General features: G+C 42.8%; 1 protein-coding gene across 1 annotated transcript in view; it reads left to right on the top strand.

Annotated features, from left to right (window-relative positions):
* Positions 1 to 12,339, top strand: part of LOC123750794 (midasin-like) — a gene marked incomplete at its 5' end in the record, with an annotated part of 90,474 nt that overhangs the window by 70,918 nt on the left and 7,217 nt on the right. Inside the window, 7 exon segments of the mRNA XM_069311529.1 lie at positions 3 to 3,140; positions 3,143 to 3,814; positions 3,817 to 4,400; positions 4,611 to 4,845; positions 5,021 to 5,112; positions 9,909 to 10,100; positions 10,260 to 10,470. Coding sequence (XP_069167630.1) covers positions 3 to 3,140; positions 3,143 to 3,814; positions 3,817 to 4,400; positions 4,611 to 4,845; positions 5,021 to 5,112; positions 9,909 to 10,100; positions 10,260 to 10,470 — 5,124 coding nt within the window.

The following is a 12,339-nucleotide window of genomic DNA, read 5'->3' as shown; positions in this document are numbered from 1 at the left end:
AGGTCATGGTGTTACCATGACCTGTGAGGCCCTGCGTTTGTTGGCTTCTCATTCTTGCTTGAAGAATATTAGTATCACTTGTGGAACTGACTTGACAGAAAGTTTAATAAAATATTCTGCTTTTCCAGCATTACGAGAACCATTACATCCGCTTCGGCTTCTGAATGAACAGTTAAATATTGCTGAATGTACAACAGTTTTACTCCCAGAAGATCAGTATCCAGGTGAAGCAAAGATAACTAATAACTTAATCTTGCGGGCAGCTCTCTTAGATTTGCTAAATGTAGCCCTAGCTCAACATCACTTGGATGATCCAATTACTAATTTGGCTACTCAGTTATTTGGCCAAATAGCTTCTAGTTGGAGGCAACAGGAGGAAGAAAAAGCTTTGCGTGCCCAGGAAGAAGAGAGTCTTTATTGTTATAAGACTCGTACTTTGGCTGTTTCTGAAACTGAGGAAGAGATACAAGATCGAGAATTCAACAAGGCTTTTCCTTCATTTGACCATGAGTTTGATGACTTAAATGACCTAGATTTGAATGATAATGTGGAAAATGAAAGTAATAAACCTGATATTACTGGAAATGTCTTGGTTGGACATGTGACTGATGATCAAATATTTGAAGTGAGTGAATTGCATTGTGTCATTTTTACATCTTTGGTCAGAACACATTGGTGTACAGTTCCAGTGAGCAGTGTTGCATATCCACCATCACAAGTAGTGCCAGCAGCAGTATTAAGGTTACGTGTTCTACATTCCCTTCTTGGAACAGCTGGATGTATTGCAGGTTGTAAATTAGACCATGCTACAATAGGTGCTCAGATTCTTAGCAATTATAATTCCTGTGCTCTTCTGACTGATGCATCTCCTCCCGAGCTCTTCGCTCATCCTTATGACATCTATAGATACCCTAACCCCAAAGAAGTCTTGAAAGTACGCCCATTACTTCAGTCAATACGTGAACGAGTAGATGAGTTGCTGATCCTCTGGCCTGATCATCCATCATTACTAATGGTCAACACAATTTTAACACGAGTATTGGCTTTCCCTCTGACTTCACCACTCATGAGGCATGTGGTAGGTCTTGAAACAGTGTTGGAGAAGGCTCAAGATTGGGAGAAAAATGCTCACAAAGGAGTTTCAATGATGGAACAGCTTGAGGCTGTTACACATCAGATATTAGAGTGGCGACAGCTTGAACTAAATGCTTGGAGTTCATGTTTGGATTCTGTAACGCACAGAGTTGCTACCGAAGGTCGGAAATTATGGCCTCGTCTTCATGATACATTCCAGGCAGCTCTTACAGGATCAGTCTCTCCTGCTGAAATATCTACAACTCTAAAACAGTTCTTGGAAACTTCCATCTTGGGTAACTTTGAAACCCGTCTGAAGCTGCTTTATGCGTTTCACTGTAACATTGCTGTGTTAGAGAAAAGTCAAACTGTAGAGCAGTTGCTGACCCTCACATGGAACCTTCATCAGTATTATACACAATTTTTACCATTAGTTGCTTCTACACTTGCAAAAGCTAAGCAACCAATAGATAAGGATATAAAAGGTTACGTGAAGATTGCTCGTTGGAATGACATTAACTATTTTGCTGTGCGTGAATCTGTAACAAAGAGCCATCGTACTCTTCATCGTTACATGCGAAATTGGGAGAAAAAGTTAAGACAGCCCATTGCATCTTTACTTTGTGATGATGCCTCTGAATTAATTCAAGATCACACAGGAGCATGGGACAAAGAGCTTCATGACATGCCAGTATCCACATCCTTATCCACAATCCCTGCAGTTCATGGTATGGTAAACCATGCAAGCAGAGCAACAGATGATTCAATTTTGTGTCGATTGCCATCACTCACTCATCGCAGTCACAAGCTTACTTGCAAGATTCTACAAAAAATTAAATATTCTTCTTATGTAGATGCAGTTGAAGAGGTTACAGTTAGTATTGTCACAGATTATCAGGAACTGCAAGCTGCAGCATCACGTTCTGAAAATATATCTGCATCTGATATGCGTATGAAGCAACTACGTAGCATCATGCAAAGAAGACGTGATTGCCTGACTCGTGTGTTAAAGTCATTGGCCTCTATGGGGATTATGTACACACGTGGCAACAGTTCATGGCATGATGATGACATCGACTCTTGTATGACATTACCACCTGTTGACATTAACATTGCCCATCCAGGCATAATTTTGCTTAAGTCAGCACGCGAAGCATGGCCTGGTTGTGTAAAATATTTAAATCGTTGTATTAGCTGCCACACCCTTCTCCTTAAAGCCCTCCAACAACCTCATGGAAATCTCGGCCCTGAGCTTGTCAAGCGATTACGTGGTGTGTCTTGCCATCTATTCTTGTTAGCTCGAAACCAGCGAAGATCTTTGACCCATCTCAGTGATTACACTCGGCGGCTACGTCTTCACCTAAGAGATTTGAAAACGGTGAAGCCTCATCCAGTACCTGTTGCTAAAATGATTGGTGGCTGTGAACATCTTCATGCATTGGCAACATCACTTTCACTTACCATAGCTGAAATATCTATCCTTTTAAAGACAACATCCAGCACTGCTCCAGTGATGCTGCTTCAAGATGATCTAGCAATGTTTCAACAAACACAACTTGAGGATGCAGAGAGAAATGTGAATGAAATTAAAGATGCACTGAGTTCTCTTACACAGCAGCTAGCTAGCTACTTAAAATATTTCAAAGATGGGCAGCATTTGGTAACTCCAGAATACTGTAAACTATTTTTGGAAGCAGTAAATCTGGTTTCTTCAGAAGCTAAGAAATTGAAAGATGTGATGAAATTGTTGTCAGTTGGTGATGGCAAAATGCTTCCTCTCACAACGCAACTAACACACTGGCTGACAAACTGGTACTCTGCACAGCAGACCCTCTCCACTTTAGTGGACACTATGCCAGATACAGCCAAACACATTGTAGACTTAAATTCTCTTGAATGCTGCTTGACAAAGGCATTATTGGGCGTTGAATTCATGTACAAAAGACACTGCTCTGATGATAATATTAAGGAGGGAAGTAATGATGAAGAGTTTGTGAAGAACTTCCTGACTCATAACTTAGTTGAAAGCCTTGAGATAGATCAGAAAAATTTGCGAGTTGAAGAAGTAGTAACAGAATACAAACATTAATTTATGAAGCAGAGAATCAACCAGATTTGTTGAATGAACTGAAAGCTTCAGTCTCTCTTTTTGAACAGTATCAGGCCATCTGTGAAACTGTTTTGTTACAAATGGTCTGCAGTAACAGAACCATCACAAAGTTTACAACCATTATATTAGCCATTTTCCAGCAACTTGCAGTGAAAGGATTTTGTCGACCCCAGGAGTTGGATGATGAGGCAGGTGGTGAGGGTGCTACAAACTTTCAAGATTCAGAAGGTACTGGCCTTGGTGAAGGTGAAGGCAAGAAAGATGTTTCAGAACGCATTGAATCTGAGGATCAACTTGCGTCAGCTTTGAAAGAGGGTGAGAGTGAAAAGCCAGGTGATTCAGACTTAAAAGAAGAAGACCAAGGCATTGAGATGAATGAAGATTTTGAAGGAAAAATGCAAGATGTAGAGAGAAGGGAAAGGAATGAAGATGACAGTGATGAGGAAGATAATGATAAAGATGATATGGATAAACAAATGGGGGAAACTGAAAAAGGAGCAGAGAAACTTGATGAAAAATTGTGGGGTGATGAAAATGAGAGTGAAGATGAAGGAGACAAGAATGAAGAAGAAGATGGACCGGGTGATGGTGAGGTAACAGAATCAAAAATGGTGGCTAATGATGATAATAAAGTAAAAAAGAGAGAGATAAGGATCAGAAAAAGAAGAATGAATTGGAAGAGATGGATGACACGAGAGAGGAAAATGCAATGGATGAAGATGGTAATGAATATGACGATAATTTCAATTATCCTTATGGTGGTGAAGCTGACAAAGAAAGTGAAGATGAAAATGATAAAATGGAATTACCTGATGATATGCAGTTAGATGATGGTGAGGCTCATGATGAGGATAACGATGTAGAACGTGATCCTATGGAGATTGAAGAAAAGGGTGTCTTTCCTGAAGAAGAACATGAACCAAAAGAAAAAGATGAAGAAAAAGGTGAAACTGAGGAACAGAATAAAAAAGATGAAACAAATGTAGATCAAGAAATAACTGAGGATCAGGAAGGGGATATAGATGAAAAAGAGAAAGAAGAACTTTCGGAAGAAACTCAGAAAGATGAACGAAAAGAGGGAACAGAAGAAGCAAATGTAGAAAATGTTGAAACGGATAGAAATAATGATAAGTCTGCCTCTAAAGACAAAGACAGCAAGACTGTTGCAGAAGCAGCGGAGATGGATACAACAGAGGGCAGCAAGGACGAAACAAAGGTCAGTATTTTAGTACAGTTAAACTGGAACGGCTGAGATTTCTTGCATTTTGGCTTTCTTTTAAATGGTATTGAGCATTTTCTCCTTTGACTTTAGTAGTATTGAGGAGTAATGAATTTTGACCCAGTGACTACATATGGATCCATTTATATATATTGTACAGTACTATATATGTACATTATATATAAACATTTTCCAATTTAAAAATAGGAGCAGCCAAAAACAGATGCAGGTGGTCAGCGGGAAGAGGAAAAGCAAGAGGAACAAGGTAATATAGGTGAACAAACGGATGATCAGGAAGGTGTGGGACAGTCTGAAAGTCGTACTCGTGATGATGCACACAAAGGTGAATCCTCTGCCCTTGTTACCCAGGCATCGGCTAGTGATCAGAATGATATGAAAAAGCCTCGTAAACCTGGAGAAACTGATGAAGACAGAACACTTGGTAAGCAAAAGTAGTTGGAAAACATGAATTATATTTTGTTGTTGACATTTTGTAAGACCATGCATAAATGTAATATTTTAATTTAAGAGTCCCCAATTATTTTATTTTTATTTTTATAATATATATATTGTAAATGTGTTTGAAGTCTGTTTTCATAATAATCATTTGACTTCAGGAAATAATGAAGAAAATGTCCAACATGGACTAATGGCGAAGAAGATGAGAAAGAGAGAAACAGAGGATGACCATCAGCACCAGGATCAGGAGGTAAGTTTAGAATAAGAGGTTACTTGACTGTGTTTATTGAGAGATGTATGCTAAACCTTTTTACTGATAACACACTGCCTATGATTCTACTGTCCCAGCCTTGCTCTTGGTGTGTGTGTACTCACCTAATTGTGCTTGCGGGGGTTGAGCTTTGGCTCTTTGGTCCCGCCTCTCAACCGTCAATCAACTGGTGTACAGATTCCTGAGTCTACTGGGCTCTATCATATCTACATTTGAAATTGTGTATGGAGTCAGCCTCCACCACATCACTTCCTAGTGCATTCCATTTACTAACTACTCTGACACTGAAAAAGTTCTTTCTAATGTCTCTGTGGCTCATTTGGGTACTCAGCTTCCACCTGTGTCCCCTTGTTCGTGTCCCTCCAGTGTTGAATAGTTCATCCTTGTTTACCCGGTCGTTTCCCCTGAGGATTTTGTAGGTTGTGATCATGTCCCCCCTTACTCTTCTGTCTTCCAGTGTCGTAAGGTGCATTTCCCGCAGCCTTTCCTCATAACTCATGCCTCTTAGTTCTGGGACTAGTCTAGTAGCATACCTTTGGACTTTTTCCAGCTTCGTCTTGTGCTTGACAAGGTACGGGCTCCATGCTGGGGCCGCATACTCCAGGATTGGTCTTACATATGTGGTGTACAAGATTCTGAATGATTCCTTACACAGGTTCCTGAACGCCGTTCTGATGTTAGCCAGCCTCGCATATGTCGCAGACGTTATTCTCTTTATGTGGGCTTCAGGAGACAGGTTTGGTGTGATATCAACTCCTAGATCTTTCTCTGTCTGTTTCATTAAGTACTTCATCTCCTATTCTGTATCCTGTGTCTGGCCTCCTGTTTCCACTGCCTAGTTTCATTACTTTGCGTTTACTCGGGTTGAACTTCAACAGCCATTTGTTGGACCATTCATTCAGTCTATCTAGGTCATCTTGTAGCCTCCTACTATCATCCTCTGTTTCAATCCTCATAATTTTTGCATCGTCGGCAAACATTGAGAGGAACGAATCTATACCCTCTGGGAGATCATTTACATATACCAGAAACAGTATAGGTCCAAGGACTGACCCCTGCGGAACTACACTTGTAACGTCTCGCCAATCTGAGACCTCACCCCTCACACACTCGTTGTCTCCTGTTGCTTAGGTACTCCTCTATCCACCGGAGTACCTTCCCTTTCACTCCAGCCTGCATCTCCAACTTTCGCACCAGCCTCTTGTGTGGCACTGTATCAAAGGCTTTCTGACAATCCAAAAATATGCAGTCTGCCCACCCTTCTTTCTTGCCTTATTTTTGTTGCTTGGTCGTAGAATTCAAGTAACCCTGTGAGGCAGGACCTGCCATCCCTGAACCCATGTTGATGCTGTGTTACAAAGTTCCTTCGCTCCAGATGCTCCACTAGTTTTTTTCACACAATCTTCTCCATCAGCTTGCATGGTATGCAGGTTAGGGACACTGGCCTGTAGTTCAGTGCCTCCTGTCTATCCCCTTTCTTGTATATCGGGACTACGTTAGCTGCTTTCCAAATATCTGGCAGTTCCCCTGTTGCCAGTGATTTGTTATACACTATGGAGAGTGGTAGGCACAGTTCTCTTGTTCCTTCCTTTAGAACCCAATTGGAGATTCCATCTGGGCCTATAGCCTTTGTCACATCCAACTCTAGTAAACACTTCCTTACTTCCCCGCTGGTAATCTCAAAGTCTTCCAGTGGTTCCTGGTTAGCTATTCCTTCTCTTACCTCTGGAATTTCTCCTTGCTCTAAGGTGAAGACCTCCTGGAATTTCGTCCCGTTTTGGTAGGGACGCGAGTCTTATTTTCCTCGGCGTCACCCCTTTTATATGAAAGGAACCGTCGGAAATGCATCCGAGGTGCCGTGTGGTTTGTCGCCTCCTCGTTGGTGGAGAGAGGCGACGCCACAGTGTTTTTGTTCAGCCTTCCCATGACATGGAAGAAGGTTGGTGCTCTGTTCCCATGCACACAGACCGATCGATAGCTGACTCGATGTGCAGTCGTAGGCTGGAGAAGTGATCGCACGGAGATCAATTCCTCACACACTTCCTTGTCATTTGTAGTGAATCCTTCTGCCCCTATCCTTAATTTCATAACCTGTTCCTTTACTGTTGTTTTTCTCCTGATGTGGCTATGCAACAATTTAAGCCGAGTCTTTGCCTTGCTTGCGATGTCATTTTCGTATTGTCTTTCTGCCTCTCTTCTCATCCTGACATATTCATTCCTGGCATTCTGGTATCTTTCTCTGCTCTCCAGTGTCCTGTTATTTCTATAGTTTCTCCATGCCCTTTTACTTTGCTGCTTAGTTAGCCTACATCTCTGATTAAACCATGGGTTTCTCATTTTCATTTCTCTGTTTTCCTTTTGGACTGGGACAAACTTGTTTGCTGCGTCCTTGCACTTTTGCGTGATGTAATCCATCATATCTTGGGCCATCTTTTCCCTGAGCTCTGTTTCCCATGCTATATCTGCTAGGAATTTTCTTATCCCCTCATAGTTTCCCTTTCGGTATGCTAACCTTTTGTGTGTGTGTGTGTGTGTGTGTGTGTGAGGTTATTATGCTGTTGCAAAGTGCATTTGGGTCATGTAAGTGTCTGTCCTGTCCAAGGCTGTATATGCATTTTCCCACTGAGGGTTTATGATGTGGTTTGGGATTTGTTCAGCTTAAACTGTTCCCTTGTTCATTGAGTCTTGTTAACATTCTCTTGTGGGATTTTACCAAACTCATTCATTTCTCTGCTTGACTCTGCAGTTTTACCATCTTCACATATGTAAATACAGGGCCACCCTCTTCCAACATGATGGGTTCCTCGTGGCCTTTTACCTTTATGGGAAGCTGTGATGGGTCCATGCTGTTTGGAGGCCAAAGGTGGGATGGCTGTGGTCCTGCTTTTTCCATTGCTCTGGTATTTTATGTGCACTATATACAGTATATGTCACCCAAAAACTTTACACTTTACACAAATTACTCTGTTTTGCTTGACTTGGTAGACTGACTCATTTGCATGTCTTTGCCTCATCCAGTTATAAGGCACAAGGAGGTCCTTGTTCTTGCTCATATCAGAGTTCAACTTTCTGGAGGAACAGAACATTGGCTATCTGAAGCTGGCTCACTGAGGTACTTCTACGCACAAGTTACATTAGCCCCTAGGAGTCTTTGGTAACCTATTGAAAACCGGAGCCAGAACCTGGCCCACCTCATAGAGGAATAGGGAGCAGGAGATTGTTAGTCATCCTCACTGAGGAATCATCCAGAAAGTAAGGGTACCAAAACAGACAACTGCAAGGTTCACAGAGGGAAAAGAAAGGAAGCAGAAAATGATCCATCCAGCAGTTAGGTCGAATCCTCCTATTTACAGCTGGATTCTGCCAGGTGGCAACACCACTGAGACCTGTTGGCTCCTCATGTCAACAAACCTCAGTCCTGTCACTGATGTCTACCTGTGCAGACTGCTCCTCATTTGTTTTCTAGATAAGTGTACCTGCTTGATATGTGCTTGATGGGGTTTTGAGAGTTGTTCTATTCCCCAAGCCCGGCCCGTGGCCAGGCTTGACTTGTGAGAGTTTGGTCCACCAGACTGTTGCTTGGAGCGGCCCGCAGGCCCACATATCCACCACAGCCTGGTTGGTTCAGCACTCCTTGGAGAAAATGATCTATTTTTCTCTTGAAGATGGCCACGGTTGTTCCAACAATATTTCTTATGCTCGCTGGGAGGATATTGAACATTCGTGGACCTCTGATATTTATACAGTGTTCTCTGATTGTGCCTATGGCACCCCTGCTCTTCACTGGTTCTATTCTGCATTTTCTTCCATATCATTCACTCCGGTATGTTGTTATTTTACTGTGTATATTTACAGTATATTTTTATTGTACTTCCTCCTAGCCAAGTGACTTATCTGGCAGCAGCTGCTGTATGGATTCGTTTTCTCGTGTTCCCTGTTTGTGGCTTGGTGATCAAGTTCCCAGAGTTTTATCCCTGTAGTATTTAGGAATTTGATGTTGGAAGAGTTGGTGAAATCTGCCTGCTCTAAATTTGCTAATCCTTTACCTTCGCTTGTTCCATCTGACAGGGTTTGCCAGGCCTCTTGTGAACCTTGCTCCAGATTCCAAAATATCACAGGATTTTGGGTTTAACTGTGCGCTTCCTGGGGCTGGGGAAGCGGGGAACCCATGGATGGATCCCTGGGTGCACTTCAGCCTTGTTGGAGTTTAGTGCCTCTGTAAATGTAGTATACTGGGGTTAGTATTAGTATAAACATACTAATATATGTTGACTTTCAGCTGGTTATGAAGCTTGGGTAGAGAGATCTTATGTAGTAGAGGCAGTGCCAGTAGTGGTTTTGTCTTGTTTTGAAACATGGTTGGTGAGAACTGGATCTTCTGATTTAGTGGTTTCACCATGCTGGACAGATGATGTATTGGTGTCGTTAGGTTTTTGTGAAGCTTGTCGTGTGGAAGCCGTTTCTGTACCAGTTGTAGTGAGTTCTGTAGTAGGTGTGGCTGTGGCAAAGGTGCTGCAGGAGCAGGTGGTACTGCAGTTGTAGGAGCAGGAGGAGCTGGGGATGCAATAGTAGGTGAAGCTGTAGTTGGAGCTACCATGGCATGACCATATTTATATGAATGTACTGTATAACACTTGCCTCATAGACAGTGCAGGTATTGTAGGTATATCTTGCAGTTTTCATAGAATGTTGGCTTTGAAATGGCCTGTAAATTTTCAGGACTTATATTTTCCTATGCTAATACAATATAGTAATCATAAAATATTTATTTACAGAATGGTGAAAATGATCCAGAACAGAAGAATTCTGAGTATGAACATATTACCAAGGCAGAGGACCACTTTGATGCTCAGATTGTTGATGCTGGTACTCAGGAGCAGGCCAAAGAAGTACCAGCACCAGCTGATAAACAAGACAAGGAAGATAAAATGCAAGAAGATGAAGAAATCCTAGAAACTCCAATGGAGGTGAGCAACAGAATTGTAAAATTTTCTTGCAGTCTGTTTTCAAATGGACTAATAATTTGTTTTGAATTTGGGAATCTAGTACATTTTGAAGAAAATATTTATGTATCTGGACATAATTTTTAACCTTTGCAAAATATTTATAAAATTGACTGGATGCAGGTTGATGAAGAAGACGGTGGAGAGTGTCAAGAGGAAAATCAGCCAATAGTTCAGAATGGAGAGAAAAATGAAAACCATGAAAGAAGTGAGGGCAAATGTGATCCTCAGGGTGAAGGTGAAACACAAATGATGACAGAGGGAGAGATTATTCTTGAAGACATGATTCAGAGACCACCAGAAACATACTTCTACACACTTATTCCAGATGAAAGTAAGTAGAACCTGATAAGCTTGTAATAATTCCTTTCTGGGGGAGCCTCTTGGTCGCTCTCGGCAACTTAAAAACAAAACATCTCGGCAACCCTCTTGGTTTCCAAAATGTTTTTTGCGGCTCTGCCTCTTTCAGCAGCTCGGGCCAGTCAAGTACCTGGGTGGTTTGGTCTTCTCTTCCGTTCTTTTCATCTGGTCTTTTTGACGTGGATCTATCACCAAATGTATGGTGATCAGGTGGCTTCATTGATGGTGACCTACCTGCGAGCTTGTCTAGGCGGCAGTATGAAGTTTCCTGGCATTCTTTTCGCCATTTTCTTTCACTTCATAGGTTGTCTTCTATTTCTGATCAGGTTGTTTTGTCCTCTCTCTCTTGGCAGTTTCAGGACTGTCACTTGATGCCTAATACTGCCGCCTCGTATTGTGCGGTGCTAGTGGAGCTGCTTCAGTTTGCGTCTAGGGTGGATGTTACTTCAGTGCTGCTCTGTAAGCCTTCTCATGCTTTGTTTCACCTCTGGCCTGCTCATATGCTGCCTGAGCCATCGTGGTCCTTGGATAGGGTACTCTGTTTTTTCTCTTCTCCTCATTTGTAATGGCCCCTTTCGGTTCAAGTTTGTTTCTCCAAGGCTCTTTTTCTGTTGGCATTGGCCTCTGGGGGGTCGGGTGGGGAAGCTTTTTGTTCTCCTCCGGCACAGGAGTTTCTGCTCCTTCGGTCCTGGTAGTCAGTTTGTTTCATTGCAGCTGTCTCCTTCTTTTCTAGAGAAGTACGAAACGGCTGCTTTCTGGAGGGGTCCTAGGGTCATTGATGCTTGGTTGGTCAAACCGGGGGCGCATCATGTGTTGTCTGGTTGCGACTCTTTACCGTTACCTGCGCGCCACAGTTTCTGTGGCCAGGGGTGTGCTTTGGGTTGATTTGGTTTCCCTTTGCTCCCTGCTTGGGTCTCATGTCGTCCACAGGGTCATTAAGTCTAGCCAGCATGCGGTCCTTTCTCGTGTCCACGACGTTCGTAAGTTTGCTGCTTTGACTGCCGTCTTCGGCAATATGTCTTTGGTTGAGATTCAAGCGCAGGGATTTTGGTTGCTGAACGGAGTCTTGGCCGCCCATTATCTCGTAAACGTTCGTGGTCCTTGTCGTCTGTGTGTGGTTTTGGGTCGCAGGTTGCAGTCAGTTGTCTCGACTTTGAGTTGAGGAGCAAGTCACGACTGCCTCTTGGGTAAGTCCCTCTTTTCCTTATCTTTGGTCAGGTAGATCCAGAGAGCCAGAGGCTCCCTGGCACCCTCCCTCCCTCTGGTTGGCTTGCTTTTTTTTTTTTTTTTTCTCTTTCTTTCTTTCTTTCTCAGAGGTTTTGATGCTTAGCCTCCGAACTGGAGTTGTTGGGTAGCCAGCACAATTGGTCCTGTGAGAAGGGGGGGCTGCACAGACAAGAGTCACGGCGGCGGAGTGGTGTGACATTTGCTTGTTTCTTTAAGTGGGGGGGAGTTCGGTCTTGGGTTGCTATTTGTCTTACCTTGTGGGAGTCTGTTTTGTTATGCCTACTTTTCTGGGTGCCAACTGGTCGATGGCAGACATGGAATGCTCCCGAATACATGGGGATTTCCATAGTCCATTGCTCTCTGTGCCTCTCTGAGGGGGGGGGGGGGGGCCAGGTTCTGGCTCGTGGTCGCCGGTAGGCTGAACACCAATTAACTGATGCCCCATACTAATATAACACATATCAGCCTAATAGCTCCAGGGAGCCTCCAAAGCTCACCCAGAAAATGGCATTTCATTACAATCAATGCTTTTTTTTCTCTTTTTTCTTTTTTTCTTCTTCTTCACTCGATTGCATATCCAGTTTCTAATGATGTTACCTTGTCCTACCTCATTTTA

The sequence above is a fragment of the Procambarus clarkii genome, chromosome 70, assembly GCF_040958095.1.
Source record: "Procambarus clarkii isolate CNS0578487 chromosome 70, FALCON_Pclarkii_2.0, whole genome shotgun sequence".
In the NCBI taxonomy this organism is placed as follows: Eukaryota; Metazoa; Arthropoda; class Malacostraca; order Decapoda; family Cambaridae; genus Procambarus; species Procambarus clarkii.
Note: the sequence above shows the minus strand (reverse complement) of the source record. Positions and strands in the feature narration are given on the sequence as shown.